General features: G+C 33.3%; 2 protein-coding genes across 2 annotated transcripts; both read left to right on the top strand.

Moving 5' to 3' along the window:
• Nucleotides 1-11,335: 11,335 nt before the first annotated feature.
• On the top strand, nt 11,336-16,423 carry LOC124898058 (MDIS1-interacting receptor like kinase 2-like). Its single transcript, XM_047411680.1, has 3 exons — nt 11,336-11,849; nt 11,933-12,072; nt 16,055-16,423. The coding sequence occupies exons 1-3, from the start codon at nt 11,336-11,338 to the stop codon at nt 16,421-16,423; spliced, it is 1,023 nt and encodes a 340-aa protein (XP_047267636.1).
• Nucleotides 16,424-18,825: 2,402 nt separating this feature from the next.
• LOC107869541 (MDIS1-interacting receptor like kinase 2-like) lies at nt 18,826-19,532 on the top strand. The gene is made up of 3 exons (XM_047411679.1): nt 18,826-19,033; nt 19,085-19,108; nt 19,237-19,532. The coding sequence occupies exons 1-3, from the start codon at nt 18,826-18,828 to the stop codon at nt 19,530-19,532; spliced, it is 528 nt and encodes a 175-aa protein (XP_047267635.1).
• Nucleotides 19,533-19,980: the final 448 nt, after the last annotated feature.

Here is a 19,980-nt window from a genome sequence, read left to right as displayed (position 1 = left end):
GAAGGGATTTGGTTTTGGTGTCATTGTGAAGAGATTCAATAGCAATTAAACTAATAGGGTATATTGGACTCTAAGAAGGCCTTCAAAGCCTAGCACTGCATCTAACAAGAATGGAAAGCCAATATAGTTATTACCCTTGCCCAAATTCATATGGTTGGGTTGCTTTGGGTGATGATTATACATCAGAAGGTGCAGTAGAAGAATGCCTAAGAGGGAAAATGGGTGGTTAATGAAAGACTATATCATCTGAGAGTTAATTGAAGAGGATACATAGGATAGAAAGTAACTTCTAGCGAATCTGGCCGATGAAATTATCTTAAAACATAAGAAATCTGTATCAAGTGCAAATATAAAATTGTATCTGGTAATGAAAAATCCGGCTGTTGTTTCTCTAAGAGAAAAATAGTTCAAATAATCACTTTTCTAGGGAGCTACGACTAGGTAGCGTGTTCGGGATTATCACCAAGATAGAAAATAGCAGAAGACCAAGAAAGCCGCCTTACGGACATCGAGGGTTGAAATGATGTACAGTAAGTCTAGAAAACTTTCACCAACAACAACTGTAGTTAAAGTAAGGAATCTAAGCGAAGGCAGCAATTTCTGAACTTTAAATTGCATCCCATGCCTTCTTGTTTGTGATTTCGATTAGGTCCACTGTTGACCTAATCGGAACCATAAACGAGATTGAAAGAAAAATTGAGTATCATTACTTACTTAGAAATATGGTTATAATTGTTATGTTTTATAGCCTTAGCATGTTTTCAACATATCTTGGAGAAAATCAGAGGATTGCTTTATTATGTGAATTTTGATTATTTTCAAGTTTTCCTCCAGCTTGCTGATTTGATATTCAAGCTTGTCGTTGCCATCTTTGAATTTGGCATAGAACTTTTGATATTTTGTGAGATAGATCAGGAACACCAACTTTGAAGTTGTGGTATTTAAGAATCCCTTCAAAACACGTTCTTTAGAAGCCTTAAAGGATACATGTAGGGTCGATGTGTATGTTTTTATGTCAAAATATGTTGATGCACACTCAAGATATTGTCCCAATCATTGAACAACTCACTTTTATCAAGTGTTGCTCAATGCATCTTGCTCAACCAATTTTTAAGTAATTTGATAAATTAATAAGCAAGGAGTTACGTAACGTTTGATCTAAACCGACTATACCAAGCCTATCAAACATTACGTAACTCTAGGCTCATTACCCTATCAAAAAACATTGCCAGAGTTAGTGCACAAATCAAACGAGCTCAATCTCTAACAAATCAAACGAGCTCAATCTCTAAACCTTTCTGCTAATCTTTCTTCTCCAATATAGATGACAAGATATCCGCCATACAAAAGTCTACACCGTCGCTAGAAATGCTTGTCAAGGAGAAAGTCTTCAGAAGGCATCAATAGTAATCTCTCAATATCAAGTGATATTGAGAGATTCCTAGTCATACCTTCCCAAGACTTTCGCTATGGAAAGAATTTCTGCTGATAACAAGATATCTGCTATGCAAAAGTTTACACCATCAACAGAAATTCTTGCTAGAGCAAAAGTCTTCAGAAGGCATTATTAATAATCTCTCAACATCAAGGAAGTCTTGTACTAAAGTCTTCCGAATACATTCAAAAATAAAAAAGTTTTCAACAATGACTAAACATAATTACGGCATCAACAACCTCACCAGATTCTCTCTTAGTTCAAAAGAAAAGGCAGAAATATTTTTATTTGCATTCGCATGTTATTTACTTAACAAACCAAAAAATATTAAATAAATAACATATTAATGCAAATAAAAATATTTTTACCTTTTCTTTTGAACGAGGAAAGAATCTGGTGAGGTTATTGATATTGTAACTATATGTAGTCATTGTTGAAAACTTCATTATTTTTTAATGCCTTCTGAAGTCTTTCGTACAAGACTTTCTTGATGTTGAGAGATTATTAATAATGCCTTCTGAAGACTTTCTCCCTGGCAAGAATTTTTGCTAGCAGTGTAGACTTTTGCATGATGGATATCTTGTCATCAGCAGAAATTCTTGCCATAGTGAAAGTCTTGGGAAGGCATGACTAGAAATCTCTCAATATCACTTGATATTGAGAGATTACTATTGATACCTTCTGAAGACTTGCGCCCTGTCAAGCATTTCTAGCGATGCTATAGACTTTTGCATGGAAGATATCTTATCATCTATATCGTAGAAGAACGATCAGCAGAAATGTTGAGAGATTGAGCTCATTTGATTTTTACACTAACTCTGGCAAAGTTTTTTAATAGGGTAATGAGCCTGGAGTTACGTAACGTTTGATAGGCTTGGTAGAGCCAGTTTAGATCAAATGTTATGTAACTCCTTGCTTATTAATTTATCAAATTACTTAAAGGTTGGTTGAGCAAGATGCATTGAGCAATGCTTGATAAAAGTGAGTTGTTCAACGATTGAGACCACATCTTGAGTGTGCATCAACACATTTTGACCTAAAAACATACACATCAGCCCGACATGTATCCTTTAAGGCTTCGGAAGAAAGTTTTTTGAAGAGCTTCTAGAATGCCACAACTTTGAAGATGGTGTTACTGATCGAGCTCACAAAAGATCGGGAACTCTATGACAAATTCAAAAACGGCAACAACAAGCTTGAATACCAAATCAGCAAGCTAGAGGCAAGCTTTAAAATTATTGGGATTCACATACTATAGCAAGCCTTTGATCTTCTCCAAGAAATGTTGAAAGCATGCTAAGGCAAGAAAACACTACCAATTAATCCATATTGCTAAGCAAGTAATGATACTCAATTTTCCTTTCAATCTAATTTGTGGTTCCAATCAGGTCAATAGCAGTGGACCTAATCGGAACCACAAACAAGAAGGCATGGGATGCAATTTAAAATTCAAAAATTGCCCCCTTCACTTAGATTCCCTAATTTAACTGCAGTTGTTATTGGCGCAAGTTTTCTAGACTTACTGTACATCATTTCAACCCTCGATGCTCGTAAGGCTGCTTTCTTGGTCTTCTACTATTTTCTATCTAGGTGATAATCCCAATAACTCTACCTAGTCGTAGCTTCCTATCAAAGTGTCCATTGCATTATTTTTCTTTCAAAGAGACAACAAACAAATTTACATTACTCGACATACTTTCATATTTGCACTTGATTCAGATTTCTCATGTTATAAGATAATTTCATCGGCCAGATTCACTAGAAGTTACTTTACACCCTATGTCTCTTCTTCAATTAGCTCTCAGATGATATAGTCTTTCATTAACTCTCCTTTACCTCACAGGCATTCTCCTTCGGCTCCTTCTAGTGTATAATTATCTTCTCGATCAACCCTTTCATATAAATTTAGGTCAGGGGAATTTCAATTAGTTTTTCGTTCTTGTTTGATGCAGTACAAGGCTTCGAAGGCCTTCTTAGAGTCCAATGCACACTTAAAGTTAAGTCCAACCACTATTGAATCTCTGCAATGACACGAAATATTGATCCCTTCTCAAAACTTAACACACATAAATACGAGCAACAACCTTCAGTAATTCGTAGCAATGTATTTGCACCATCTTCATGAGGCCCTCAGCCTTATCAATTTGAACCCATCAAACTTAACAGTACAATGTAGGATCTTGTTTAAATGATTAGTGCTTAATCGGTTAAAACTGTATTCACAAAAATATTCTACTTTGTGTGTGTTGTCCCAGTGATCTTATCAGTAATACTTACTTAACTCCCACACATACGATAGTGGATTCATTTGCACGCACCTTATTCTTCCTAGCCCATCTATGGCTTAAATTGAATAAACAGATGACTAGAAAGTTGCAACAAATGCCACATCTATTTAAATTGTGGAACAATTGCAGATATATCCATCAGTTGTAACAGATTGTCAATATGTTGTAAGTTATCTGACAAATGAAATATATTTTACAACAGATTACCCATCCGTTAGATTTATTTTAAAGCAATTTTCTTTTCTTTATGAAATAAATAAAAGATTAAATGTTGTATTTAGATCCTTTTTTTTTTAATTTACATATTCGAAAAGTCACCAGTTTTATTTAATTAAGGGATATGAACAGTCGTAGCTTTTTGTTTGACTAACCCCTTCCAATTCAATCATTTATAAATAGTTTCCTCCGACCTCCTTACTCACTCTCACTCGTTCATTCTACTACACTTAAAATATAAATATGGTTGATTCAGTTTCATACAAGAAGATTCATAATGAGTCCTTGTAGTAACTTCAAAGGCAGTTTGATGAATTCCAGAGGAATTTGGCCGACTTTGGAGCAAGGCTGAGGAGGGTCCTGTTGTTGTCGGATGAAAATTGTCTGATTGACAAAATTAATAGTAATAATAATAATATTAATGATAATAATAATAGTTGTAATAATAATTAGGTTATGGTTATGGTTGTGGTTTTTCTTTTAGCGTATGTACGTGTGTATTTTCCTCCTTTTGTATATCGGATCTATCCAAGGGATTCAAAAATCTATGTTTGGACATGGTGGTCGACTTTGAATTTTTAATTCTTATTTAGTATTTAATTATCATTCTATTTATTCCTTATTCTCAATCTGTCGACCAAGGTTAATCTGATGTGACAGATCGATCATATGTTACAATAGACAGTTATTGATAAAAAAGAGTTATTGTTATTGAGAGGGTGAAAAGTCATGACTTTTCGATTATTTAATATGAAAATAGTTCGTAAATAAATATTAAGTAAATAAATGATAAACACAATTTATAACCATAATAGAATTTAATAATTGATCGTCTCTTTGACATATTTATTTTTAATTTTTTTTTTAATTTATATAATAATGAAGTCACCAAATTTGGATTAAAAAGATATGTTGATTATTAAAAAATATAGCTTATATGTGCAACAGATATATTATTTGATGCAACAGATTGTCGATTTGTCGCAACAAATGATAATCTGTTGTCACAGATGGGTTATCTGATGCAACAGATATATAATCTGTAGCCACAACTCAATAAAAACAATTATTGAAAAGAACTTATCAAGTCATAACTTTCCACAGTAATCAAAAAGTCACCAGTTTGAATGTAATTAATAAATGGAGGTGAACAATTGCGCTTTTTATTTTTGAATCTATTTTTTTAATTTATATAATAAAAAAGACACCAAATTTGGATTAAAGATAATGATATGATGATTATTAAAAAGATATATGTTGCAATAGATATATTATCTGATGCAACAGATTGTAGATTTTTTGCAATAAACGGTATATTTGCTGTCACAGATGGGTTATCTGATGCAACAGACACATAATCTGTTGCCACAACTCAATAAAAATTTCACCAGTATTAATAAATAAAGGTGAATAGTCATGCCTTTTTGTCTAATTCGTTTAAATTCAATCCTCTATAAATAGGTCCCTCCTTACTTGTTCATTCTACTACACATATCTATTTATTTTTTGCTCTTGTCTTTCATATTACACCTTCAACTACTTTCTCTTCAAGGACTTGACAGCTTTTCCATCTATGGTAAGTTTTTTTATTGCTTTTTGTGTAAATATACATTGTATTACTTTACTTTTGAATTCTTTTCTTTACTTCTGTTTATACATTTTTTGTCAATTTATGCATATTTTAGATATGGTTGATCTAGTGTGGGATGTCACTATTTTATGAGACACCGTAGGAAACTGCAGAGGCAGGTTCATGATATACAATGGGAGTTGGCCACTCAGAGTAAGGATGTTGCGAGAGATCCGCAGGATGAGGAGGGCGCTACTTCTGTCGGTCGAAGATTGGCCGATTGAAAATAATAATAATAATAATAATAATAATAATAATAATGAAGATGCTAATAATTATAATAATTAGATTATTTTGTTTCTTTCTTTTTAAGTCTATGTATATGTATTTTTATTTGTTTTAGTTTAATAAAAAATTATGTTTGATCAACTTTGACGTTTTAATTCATATTTAATTTTCATTCTGTCTATTATCTACTCAACAAAACATGTCGACGATTGAACGTAAGGAATAATTTTGAATCCAGTATCAATAGCAAAATTTAAGATTTATCTATTGAGTTTGTGGCAAGGGCTGATTTGTGTTGTTCCAAACATATTACTCATATGTTGCAACAGATACGTAGTCTGTTTCAATAGATAACTAGTCTGTTTCAACAGATAACTAGTCTATTTCAATAGACAACTAGTCTTTTATACGGCTTTGATGTTTTAATTCATACTCTTTCCGTCTCAAATTAACCCGGCCCAAATTGAGATGACACATTGATTAAGAAAAATAATTAATAGCATGCCTAGTTTACCATAATACCCCTATAAATGATGTTTACATTTTAATTTGAAGAAAAAGTGATTAATGCCAAGAGTAAAACATGGAATTTTCTTTTATCTCTTCTTGATTAATGAAAAAAGATAAGTAAAATGAGAAATTAAGTTAGGAAATTTGGGATAGATAATTTAAGACGGAGGGAGTATTTAACTTTTGTTCTGTCTATTATATTCTCAACAAATATGTCAACAATTGGACAAAAGGAATAATTTTGAATCCAGTAGCAATAGAAAGAGTTGAAACATATTGGTTATTTGTTGAGTTTGTGGCAGGGGCTGATTGGTGTTGTTCCAAACAGATTAATCATTTGTCGCAATAGATAAGGACGAGTTATTTGAGATGGGAGGATATTTAATTTTCATTCTGTCTATTATTTTCTCAACAAACATGTCGACGATTGGACGTAAGGTATAATTTTGAATCCAGTAGCAATAACAAGAGTTGAAATACATTGGTTTTCTGTTGAGTTTGTGGCAGGGATTGATTTGTGTTGTTCCAAACATATTAATCATCTGTTGCAACAGATAAGTAATCTGATGCAATAGATAATTAGCCTGATGCAATAGATAATCAGTCTGATGCAATAGATAATTGATCTGATGTAACAGATAACTAGTCTGTTGCAACAGATAAATCTTTTGTTGCAATAGATTAATCATCTGATACATCAGATGAGTGATCTGTTTAAATTGTGGGCACTTATATTGGACTATGATCGGGTTATATCCATTGTTGGAAAAACAGCAGGACTGTGTACCCAGATGACAAATTCGAAGAAAAATCATAATTTTACTTACCAAAGTCACCTATGAAGTAATGCCAAAGTGGAAAGTGATGTAGGAAACAAAATTTGACCTAAGAAATTGGTCAGATAGCAACAGTAGCGTTAACAACAACAACAACAATGGTCGACAAGAAGAAGATGAAGATGATGATAATAAAGCAGAAGATGATGAATAATGAAGCAGCAACAATGAACAACAATAATCGTGATAAGAAAGAAAACAACAACGGATGAGAAGAGAGAGAAACACGTCTTTTCCCCCTCCATTTCCTGTTATATTTACTAACATTTGGATCAAAGTATAAATTTAAAAACTTGTGGGTTATTTTCAAATTGTCACCTCCACCTTATTTTAAAACTCTTTTGTCACCTACAGCCCAAAGCCCCATTTGACATTGACATAAATTATATTTATACAACACAAATACATGGTATATTTGTACTTCCAACATGATGATATTTATTCCATAAATATTTATCCATAAAAAATTATGGTTAACCCATTATATTAGAATTAAAAATACACGATAATAAAATAATACTAGATGATTAACATACATGAAAACAAAACGAAACATACACAAGCAAATAATGGAATACTTAGTTTATTTTAAAATATTTGAATTTTGAATATAAGAGAGAGAAAATTTTGAAAGCAGTGATTATCTTTTCTACTGTTAATTTGAAGATTGAAAATATATCTCTTAAATTAAGGTGAATTGATAATTAGTTATACCATTAAATTAGAAATTATAATTATTTTTTTCTGATTTCTTAAGTGGCTATATATGTAAAAAAAATATATTTTTATAATATTGAAAAAGTACTATTATTTATGTAATTAAGTTTTAAGGATGACCTTTTCATATAATTTACCTAAATAAAAGGACAAAATAGGCTCAATAGGTAGACGGAAAGGACATTTTAGGTCCAATAGGTAGGTGAGAAGGGCATTTTAGGCCTAATAAGCAAATGGGAAGGGCATTTTAATCTCTTTTCTGTTTTTATATATTTTAGGAATCTAGTCAATTGTATAAAGAATTATTAAATAATAATTGGAGAAAAAAAGGGTGAAAAGACGATTTTTCTATTGTTGAGTCTTTTAATGAAGGTCAAAAAGTCCAGATAACACTTTTAAGGCCCTTCACACTTTTAATATAACTGGTTTAATCACACGTCTCTTGCACGTATAACATTTGACTATTTAAAAATAAATAATTTATTTATTGCCGAGATTTTTAATGAAGTGTAAAAAGTTCAACTCAATTTCAAAGATCCTTAACACTTTAATATATAATATAAACGTAAACATATGTTTTAGTGTAAATACATACATATATATATATATATATATATATATTACCATCAGAAGTTTCAAGTAGTTAATGGATCATCACTTTCGTGTTTGCCATGCACTACCTCTTTCCCTTGTTGCCAGAGGCTAAGAGAGACACATCAATTTGAACCATATTTGTGGTACGATTATTTTTTTCTATATTTAAAATATTTTCTTATTTTTAAAGTCAAAATTTTTGCAAAATCTTTGATTATTCTTATTACTTACTTAAAAAATTTTAAAATTTGGTACTTCTCAAAGTTTTCTTATTCTAACACTTTTATATTTATCTCTAGATTTTTTAGATCTTCTTAAAATCAATGATTTAGAATTCTAAAACTAGTAGAAAAACTATTAGTTGCCATTAATTATGATGACTTATAATAAGGACATATTTTATCATAAATATATATTCAATTAATTTTCAACTCCTAAATATTAGAAAAAATAGTGAAAATACGATTTGATCTAAAGTAATGACTTGTAATGAAGTTTAAAAAGTTGAAAGAATATTTCTAAGGCCCTTCACTCTTTTAATATATTATAGATTATAGATATAATTTATAGATATAGATATAGATATATATTATGGATTATAGATTATAGATATAAATTATATATTATAGATTATACATTGTACTCCCTCATAGATTATAGATTATACATTATACTCCCTTCGTGCCAAATTACCCGTCCCAAATTGAGATGACACATTGATTAAGAAAAATTATCAATAACATGGCTAGTTTGCCATAGTACCCCTATTAAATGATGTTTACATTTTAATGTGAAGAAAAAGTAATTAATGCAAAGGTAAAACATGGAAAAAAAATTGTCTCTTCTTGATTAATGAAAAAAGACAAGTAAAATGAGAAATCAAATTAGAAAATTTGGGATGGAGGGAGTACATTACAGACAGATATAAATTATAGATTATAGATTATGAATTATAGATATAGATATTGTGTTGGTCTTTAATTTGTTAATTCATGACAAATAATTTTGTCGAGTGGCATAAGTCTATATTTTTGGATCATAATAACTTACAAGTTCTGCCTTCCATGACTTAACAACTTATGCTCACTAATCATTAATTCGATTGTCAAAGGACAAAAATTAAAGATTGGCCTATTTGAAGGGTAAGTCCTAAAATTTCTTCCTATTGCATGTTCAGCAGCTTGTAAATTACGAAATAACTATTGAATATGTTTTTGAGAAAATCTGCCAATGTATTTCCACAACGTTAAGCTTACGCCACTATTGAGACTACACGTCGGTATATACTTCCATGGACAGTGATACAGTGAAATTGACTTCCAAGTCTTCATTGTACACATTGTAATTCTACTCGTATTTTACAAGCTGAGAGTTAAATAATATTGATCACAAATCTTCACAACTCCACGTTTTTTCAAAATACAATAAAAATATCAAATTTTGCAGTTGGTAAAAGTTATAGAGGGGGAAAATGGGAGTAATTGATAAAATTGTAATTTTTGGCAAAATACATAACATATGGTAAGGCACCAAGAAAAAGAACAAGAAAGAAGAGAAAATTGAGTGTAAGGTGATAAAAAAGTTTTTAAATTAAAAATTGTGAAAACTTTTGATAAGTTAAGTCAAAGCTCCACTTAAATTATGATTAAGTTAATTGGGTGTTAAGTGTAAATTTTGATCAGGAGATTAAATGGAAAGAAAAGAAATCAATAAAGAACCAATAAAACAAAAATAAAAAGGAAGGGATGGGGGGGGAGGGGGGAGGAAACGGGAAGCGTGTGTGAGACATTTCTTCTAGGCCATCTAAGCAAAAATTGCAAAAAAAAAAAAAAAAAAACAAAGGCCCATGAAAACGAAGTACAACTATGTAATTATATTCTTCATGTTGATCTTTAATTTTTATCCCTAATAGTCAACAATTTTTTTGTGAAGGCATAAACTCATATTTTCTATCATAATATACTACGAGTTATGTTATGCACGACTTACAAACTTACACTCACTAAGTCGTGCAATTTGTTCCTATTGCATGTCCATTAGCTCGTCAATTACGAAATGACTTTTGAATATTTTCTGGAGAATATTTTCATAACGTTAAGTTTAGGCCACAATTGAGACACCCTTTCAATTTGTTGGTATAGACATTGGCTCATTGACTTACAAATAGTTCTAATATTAATCGTATTTTAGAAGCTGAGAAGTACATTACAATTGAGTCACAAGTCTTGCAGTGATTCTACACACATTATACAACTGTGTCCTGCACAAGTTCATAAATAACCAAAACAATCAACTGAAATCTTTTAGCCGTGATGATGGTTCCAACAATATTTTTTTTCCTTCAGTATTCCACTCTCTTATATCTTTTCACTGTTTCTTTTGCTTCCACTGAGGAAGCAACTGCTCTTCTCAAATGGAAAGCAACTTTCCGCAACCAGAATAATTTGTTATTGGCTTCTTGGACCCTTAGTACTGATGCATGCAGGGATTGGAACGGAATTATATGCTTTAATGGTCGGATAAACAGGTGGAATATTACAAATGTTGGTGTTACTGGTACACTATGATTTTCCATTTTCATCTCTCCCTTTTCTTGAATATGTTGAGCTTAGAATGAACCAACTCTTCGGCCCCATTCCATCTGAACTAGGAAAGCTCACTAATCTTGTCCATCTTAACTTGCTCACTAACCAAAGTTGAGACTCTCGACCAGGGGCGGATCTACGTTGGGGGTGAGGGGGTTCAACCCCCTCAACCAAAAAATTCAATTATGTATATAAGGTCAAAGTTGAAGTACAAGGATATAAAGCTTTTAATGAACCCACTTAATAAAAATTCACTTTGTTTTTATAACGTACTTTTTATATATGCTTGTCTTTATATGTCGAACCTCTTGAACAAAAATCCTGGATCCGCTACTGCTCTCGACATCTTTCACAACCATTTAAATGGTTCCATTCTTGTTGAAGTAGGGAAGATGAAGTCACTTGAGTTTTTAACCTCAGGGAGTAACAATATTTCTGGCCCAATTCCAACTACTCTAGGTGATTTAACTAAGCTCAAAGTTTTGCACCTTTATTCTAACCAACTTTCTGGTCCCGTTCCTAGTGAGTTGGGGAATTTGAAGAACCTCACTGATTTGGCATTATCTGGTAATCAACTTAGTGGTTCAATTCCAACTGTTGGAAGAGACTTAACCGAACTCAAGAGTCTATACCTTCATTCTAACCAACTTGTTGGTCCCAGTCCTAATGAGTTAGGGAATTTGAAAAACCTCAATGATTTGGCATTGTCTCATAATCAGCTTAGTGGTTCAATTCCAACTTTTGTAGATGACTTAACTGAGCTCAAAAATTTGTACCTTCATTTTAACCAACTTGCTGGTCCCGTTCCCAGTGAGTTAGGGAATTTAAAAAAAAACTCAATGATTTGGTATTGTCTCATAATCAGCTTAGTGGTTCAATTCCAACTGTTGTAGGTGACTTAACCGAGCTTAAAAGTCTGTACCTTCATTCAAACCAACTTTCTGGTCTCATTCCTAGTGAGTTGGGGAATTTGGAAAAACTCACTGATTTGGCATTGTCTGATAATCAGCTTAGTGGTTTAATTCCAATTGTTGTAAGTGACTTAACTGAGCTCAAAATTCTAAACCTTTATTCTAACCAACTTTCTAGTCCCATTACTAGTGAGTTGGGGAATTTGAGAAACCTCACTGATTTGGAATTATCTTTTAATCAGCTTAGTGGTTTAATACCAATTACTCTAGGTGACTTAACTGAGTTAAAGAGCCTGTACCTTCATTCTAACTGATTTTTTGGTCCCATTCCTGGTGAATTGGGGAATTTGAAAAACCTCACTAATATGACATTAAATGATAATTAACTTAGTGGTTCAATTCCAATTACTCTAGGTGACTTAACTGAGCTAAGAGACTTTACCTTCATTTTAACCAACTTTTCGGTCCCATTCCTAGTGAGTTGGGGAATTTGAAAAGACTCACTGATTTGGCATTGTCTGATAATCAGCTTAGTGGTTTAATTCCAATTGTTGTAGGTGACTTAACTGAGCTCAAAAGTATAAACCTTTATTGTCACGATTAGAACTAGGGCCTGGCCATGACAGACATCCTGAACCATGAAGGCCCGGACATCCTACTCTATCTGGTAGTCATGTACAACATTAATATAATAAAAGAAAATATGGAATTAGGATCTAATACAGAAACATGGTCATACTCTGGATTATGTTTAATAATAAGGGATGAAATCCAAAAATCACTAACAACATCCGGAACAGACTGCGAAATCTCCACTACATCAAAATCTGACAACTATCTGAAAACTAGGACAAGACCCCCAGTAGACTAAAACTGTAATAGATGACATAATCTAAAAGGACAGACCTTCTAAAATAGAGAAGGCTCACCACTGCACAATCTGATCTACTGTCTGAATTATCTACTGCTTATCTGGACCCCTAGACTGAGCCTCAGCACCTTAGAGGTAAGGAAGGGGGTCAATATAGATGTACTGATATGCAGAGCAAATCCAAAATAATCATTTATATCCAACATATATGAGAACAATTTAAAGCAGTTCATAAACATATCATATAATAAGAAATCACATGGGCATTTTAAAAGACTCCGTGAAAATATCTGAAATCTGTGATACTCTTTGTCTTATATCTGCGCTAGATGGTGTACCCTACAATCTGTAATCCCACGGGCTATATGGGATCTTCCATTAAATCGGCAACCAAACCCCCAACCTAAGTGTGCCACAAAGGTCGAAGTCTCTGAATCTACTACGCCACACGGCCGTCACTAGCGTACAATAATAATCTACCCATATCGATAAATAAGGCTAAGAGTTACTTGAACTCATGCCTTCTTCGGGTAACCACCTAACCCTCTTTATGCCCATTTTTAGTTCTTTAAACATGCATGCTCTGAAAACATACTCTGAAATCTTTAAATCTGTCATGGCATATACACATATATGGTATCGTCATACCATTGACTTACAAGTTACATTCTCTGAGCTATTTATAGCAATTTATATCTCTATTTTCAAATCATGAAATTTAGGACCATCAAAACAACAATTCGTTCAAGGAACTCATGCTTTAAAATTCATGTAAAACCATGCAAGCAATTCTCTTTATCAACAATTTAATAAACGATGGTGGTCATGTCCAAAGTCTCTATCTCATGCAATTCTTCTCTTTAACACAAAACACAGTTATCTCAAGACACCCTCTCAATAATTCTAAATAAATGTTTCAAATACTATGACATTGAGAAAACATCTTTCAAAACGCAGACATGCATTTCAACTCTTTTCCAACAAAACCAGAAATTTTAATGTATCAGAAGAGAGGGAGTCCATAATTTATGCTCTCAAATAATCTTAAACCTCGAATTTTATACATATACGTATACATGTAAATAAACTTAGGTGAAAGGCCTAAGGGACAAATCAACAATGCATTTAAACATTCATAATACATAATAAAATCATGTATTTCAAAACCCCTTTCTAAAATCATGCTTGAAAATCTTTAAATCATGTTCTAGTGTTCCAAACCCATGTAGTTTTTAGGATAAACCCTACGTGCCTTAAATTATAAGATCTAAAAGATGAAACCTAGATTTTGTTAGATGAAACCCGGATCTTCATTTGTTTCTTGGAGATATTGAACTTAAGGCTTGATTTTCTTGAATTTCTTGTCCTTGGAGAAAACCCTAATTTGATCTTATTTTGAGAGTGAAGAGGAAGTTTTTAATGTTGTAAAACTGATAATGATTGATTAATAACACTTAAGGGGTGATTTAATTCTTGTGAAGGGTTTTTGGAGTGAGGAAAAGACCAAAATACCCCTACAAAATCACTTCCCAGTTGCTAAAATTCTTAGGTGACGACCAAGGCTGACAAGCCATCAGATATATGACAAGCCATTAGCTTTTGTCATCACTTGGGATCTGAAATTAATGGGTTTCTTCCTAAGGCTGACGACATATTCTGACAAGTCGTCAGATTTTTGACAAGCAATTAGAATTGTCGTCACTCAATTACCAGACTGATATGCTGGAGTAAAATGGGCATAACATTTTGCTCCAACATCGGTTTTTGGTAAAATTGGTGTATTTAGAAAGAGAACTCAAAGACCTTTTATTTGATATATAGTAGGTCACCCAGTTCGTCATATACAAGGAGTTATGGACTATTAAATTTAACCTAAGTTTTGACGCTCACTAAAACTCGAACGATAGGAAAGCTTTCAAATAGTCCTTGAGTTAAGGGACCTCTAAGATCTCGACTCATGCTCAACTAAATTCACACACTACATAATTGATTAAAACACTATATGTACATCAAATTTATGTCTTTTGGAACATCTACGGGAAGGAATGACAGTTTCGTTCTTGCCCGAAATGTGGGGTGTTACATTTATTCAAACCAACTTTAAGGTCCCATTCCTAGTCAGTTGGGGAATTTGATAAACCTCACTGCCTTGGAATTATCTTTTAATCAGCTTAGTGGTTCAATACCAATTACTCTAGGTGACTTAATTAACTAAGCTCAAGAGTCTGTACCTTCATTCTAATCAATTTTTTGGTCCCATTCCTGGTGAATTGGGGAGTTTTAAAAACCTCAGTAATATGACATTAAATGATAATCAGCTTAGTGGTTCAATTTCAATTACTCTAGATGACTTAACTGAGCTCAGAAGACCATACCTTCATTCTGACCAACTTTCCGGTCCTATTCCTAGTGAGTTGGGGAATTTGAAAAACCTCAATGGTATGGACTTATCTGGTAATCAGTTTAGTAGTTCAATTCCAATTACTCTGGGTGACTTAACTAAGCTCAAGAGATTGTACCTTCAGTTTAACCAACTTTCTAGTCCCATCCGAGTGAATTGGAAAATTCAAAAAACCTCAGTGATATGGATTTATCTGCTAATCAGCTTACTGGTTCTATTCCAATTAGTCTAGCTCAATTAACTGAGCTCAAGAAACTATACCTTTCTTCTAACCAACTTTCTGGTCCCATTCCTAGTGATTTGGGGAAATGCAAAAATTTAATTGATCTGCACCTAGGCAGAAATAACATTAGTGGTAGCATACCACCAGAGATTGGAAATGTCCAAGGGCTTCAATGACTTTTTCTTTCATCAAATCATTTTACTGGGCAAATTCTAAAGGAATTTGGAAAATTAACCTCTCTAGTTAAGCTGACAGTGCAAAACAACAGTATTTCTGGCAATATACCTGAGAAACTTAGGTCACTGACAAAGTTACAAACCCTCGATCTATTAAACAACAGATTGAATGGGTTAATCTTAACATGTATAGGAGATTTCATGCACTAGTTTCAGTTGAACCGAGAACAACAAGTTTGGCCAGAAAATTCTAAAAGAGATAGGGAGGATAACTCATACTCATCTGATTGTACTTGATTTGAGCCATAATCTTCTTGATGGAGAAATACTTATTCAGTTGACTAGTTTGTTGGACTTGTAAAACTTGAATCTTTCCTACAATGGCCTCTCTGTCCGTATTCCTGAAGAATTTGAAAGTTTGACTAGTTTGTAGGATGTCGTATTGTCATACCATGAGTTAGAAGGTCCAATCCTTGATAACAAAGCTTTTACTAATGCTTCATTAGAAGGTAATAAAGGTCTTTGCGGCAATCTAACAGGATTCCAGCCATGTGAAAGGCCATCTTCGCACTTAATAGGCAAGCGACGTAAACTTATCCTCATCATTCTACTTCCTGTTATGGGAGTACTGGTACTACTTTGTGCTTTCCTTGGTGTTCTGTTTATGTGTGATAAAAGAAGGAGAGCTAAAGACGTTGAAAGATGGAATGATGATAGTTGGCTTTCGATATCCATGTTATATGGGAAGGCACTATACAGGGACATCTTAAACGCCACAGAGGAGTTTGATGCAACATTTTGAATTGGGCAAGGAGGGATTAGAAGCGTTTACAAGGTTAACCTTCCATCATTAGGGACCATAGCTGTGAAGAGACTTCATTCTTCAATTGAGAATACACATCCCAAAAGCTTCATGAATGAAGTAAGGGCATTGACTAGGATTAAGCACCGAAACATTGTGAACCTCTACGGCTATTGTTCGTATGCACAACATTTTTTCTTGGTTTATGATTTGTCACGACCTGAACTGAGGCCCTAGCTATGATGAGAATCTCGAATCATAAAGGCCCGGACATCCCTTTCTATCTGGTAGTCATGCATAACGTTCATATAATAAAGGAAGATACGGAATGAAATATATGGAATCATGGTCATTATGAATTCAATTTAAAAATGGAAAGTAAAATCCAACAACAACTAAACAATATCTAAACCAGTCTGCGAAATCTCTACTATATGATAAAATGACAACTATCTAAAAACTGGGACAAGGCCCCCAGCAGACCCAAATCTGAATAGCTAACATACATCTAAAATAAAGAGGCCTTCTGGAATAAAGAAGGCTCACCACTGGATACGTCTCTTCTGTCTGAAACCTCTACCACTTATTCAGACCTCTAGATTGAGCCTCAAACCCTGAGAGGTAGGGGTCAATACAATTGTACTGGTATGCAGAGCAAATCAAAAATAGTAATTTATATACAACATATATGCCAGCAGTTTAAAACAGTTCATAAATATATATCATATGGTAAGAATCACATGTGCATATTTAAAAGACTCTGTAAACTCATTTGAACTCTATGATTCTCTTTGTTTTACTTCTGTGCTAGGTGGTATACCCTACAACTCTGAAATTCCACGAGCTATATGGAATCTGTCATTAACTCGGCAGCCAAGCCCCCAACCCAAGTTTGCCACAAGGGTTGGAGTCTGTCTCTACTATGCCATAGGGCCATCTCCAGCGTATGATAATAATATACCCGAATAGAAAAATACGGTTTTACGTTAAGAGTTACTTTAACTCAAGCCTTCTTCGGATAACCACCTAACCCTCTTTAAGCCCATTTTTAAATCTTTTAAACTTGTATTATCTAAAACCAAACTCTGAAAACTCTAACTCTGTTATGGCATACATACAAAATGGTATTGTTAGACCATTAACTTGCAAGTCACATCTCTGAACCATTAATAACATATTAAAATCTCTGTTTGCAAAACACAAGGTTTGGGACCACCATATCAATAAATTAAATCAAAGAATCCTATCTTATAAATCATGTAAAACCATCCAAGCAAATTTCTTGATCAATATTTCAATAATATAAGGCGGTCATGTCAAAGTTCTCATTCACAAGCAATTCTTTCTCTTTAACACAAAACGTAATTATATCAAGAAAACACCCTCTCATCATCTCTAAATCATGTTCAAATACTATGACATTTAGAAAACTACTTTCGAACCATAAAACATACATTTAAACTCTTTTCCGACAAGATCATAAACCTTAATTCAACACCAGAGAGGGATTTCGTAATTTGTGCCCTCAACAATCTTCAAATATCAATTTTCATACATATATATGCATGTAAATCAATTTAAGGGGGGAAAGGACCAAAACAACAATATCACTAAAACATTCAGAAAGCATAATTAAAATAATGGATTTCAAAACCCCTTCTCTAAATTCATGCTTGATAACTTTTAAATCATGTTTGAATGCTTCAACAAGCCCATGTAGTTTTCGGATAAACTCCATGTACCTTAGATTTCATAGTTAAAAGAATGGAACCTAGGTCTTGATCCTTTTCTTGGAATTCTTGATCTTAGGGATGAATTTCTTGATCTTTGGGGAAGGGGTTAGGTTTTTTTTTAAGAGGAAAACTAAATTATGTCATGTATTATGCTTTTGGGGCATGAATCTTATGTTATGGACGGACCTTTGATGAGGTAAAGGTCCAAATTTTCCTTAAAAATGTGAAAACAGAACCTGAAAATTAGGTGTGTGCGACGGAGCATGCGTCGCACGCTAATCGCGTGCAGCTACTGCCTCTCTCACGAAAATGGCTATAACTTTTCGTTCAGGTATCGGATTTTGGCAAAATTTATATCGTTGGAAAGATACTTCAAAGACCTTTCATTGGATATATAGTAGACCCTCTAATTTGATATATAAAAGGATTTATAGTTAATGGAATTTGAACTAAGTTTAAACATCCACTGAAACTTAATCGCTAGAAATATTTTCAACTCGTCTTAGAGTTAGGGGATTTTGGTGACCTCAATTCATATTTAAAGGTATTACCACACTATAGGATTGATGACCACACATGTATTAACAAGGAATTATCTAGTTCGGGTCTATACGCGTAGGAACGACGGTGTAGATTCTAGCCCGAAAGTACGGGGTGTTACATGAGTACATGGAGAGGGGGAGTTTGTCTAATGTTTTAAGCAATGAAGTTGAGTCCAAGAAACTGGATTGGCTTAAAAGGGTGAATATTATCAAAGGTGTTGCTTATGCTTTATCTTACATGCACCTGGATTGCTCACCACCAATCGTTCATCGAGACATATCAAGCAGTAATGTTTTGCTTGATTCCGAATATGAAGCTCGTGTTTCAGATTTTGGCATTGCTAAGCTTCTCAAGCCAGATTCATCCAACTGAACTGCGTTTGCAGGCACATATGGATATGTTGCACCTGGTAAGGTCTAACTTTAATTTTTATCCTTGTTTGAACATCATGATCTATAGCATAACACTCTGTACTACTTTAATCCCATTTGCATGTTTAAATTGTTATCTACTTTTTTGGAAATTTTGTTGTTTCAGAACTTGCTTATACAATGAAGGTTATGCCAATGTGTGATGTCTATAGCTTTGGAGTTTTAGCATTGGAGATAATCAAAGGAAAGCATCTCGAGGAATATATTACCGTACTAGCAAATTCGTCGACTATAGATCCTGTGCAGTTTAGTGATTTTCTAGATGAATGCCTTCCATATCCTGAAGATGAAGTAAAAGAGGTTTTGGATTTTATCATCAAGGTAGAAAGCTTTTGTTTGGTTGAAGCTCCAAAATCAAGGCCAACAATGCAATTCATCTCTCATAAATTATCAACAATGTAAAGCGAGCTTTTTAATCCCTGAGATGTAAGGTGTCTTTGTATGAAAATGAATAACCTTTGACCCACGACAAAATTATTATTTAGACTAGTATTGTTGTATTGTCAGCGTTGTGAACTTTTATCAAACAACTGATTCAAAGCTTGGTTTACCAGCCTGCATTAAACAGATAAGAAGGAAAGAGGAAATTTTATTAACTGTCAAATCACATTGTTATTACAACTTGCACCTTTATATAAAGATATATCTTCTAGAACCTTCTATTCTAGAATCTTCTCACTACACTACACACTTAACCTTCAGGTCATCATACAACTCATTAACCACCTAACAAACTAACAAACTCATGTGCACTAGTCAGCTCATGTGCACTAGTAGCCAACTTTTGTGAATACAATGAACCAATGTAACTAGTGGCGGACCCAAGATTTAAGGATTGTGGGTGCTTAAA

The sequence above is a fragment of the Capsicum annuum genome, chromosome 4, assembly GCF_002878395.1.
Source record: "Capsicum annuum cultivar UCD-10X-F1 chromosome 4, UCD10Xv1.1, whole genome shotgun sequence".
In the NCBI taxonomy this organism is placed as follows: Eukaryota; Viridiplantae; Streptophyta; class Magnoliopsida; order Solanales; family Solanaceae; genus Capsicum; species Capsicum annuum.
The sequence above is the reverse complement of the archived record's forward strand: the minus strand, read 5'-3'. Positions and strand labels throughout refer to the sequence as shown.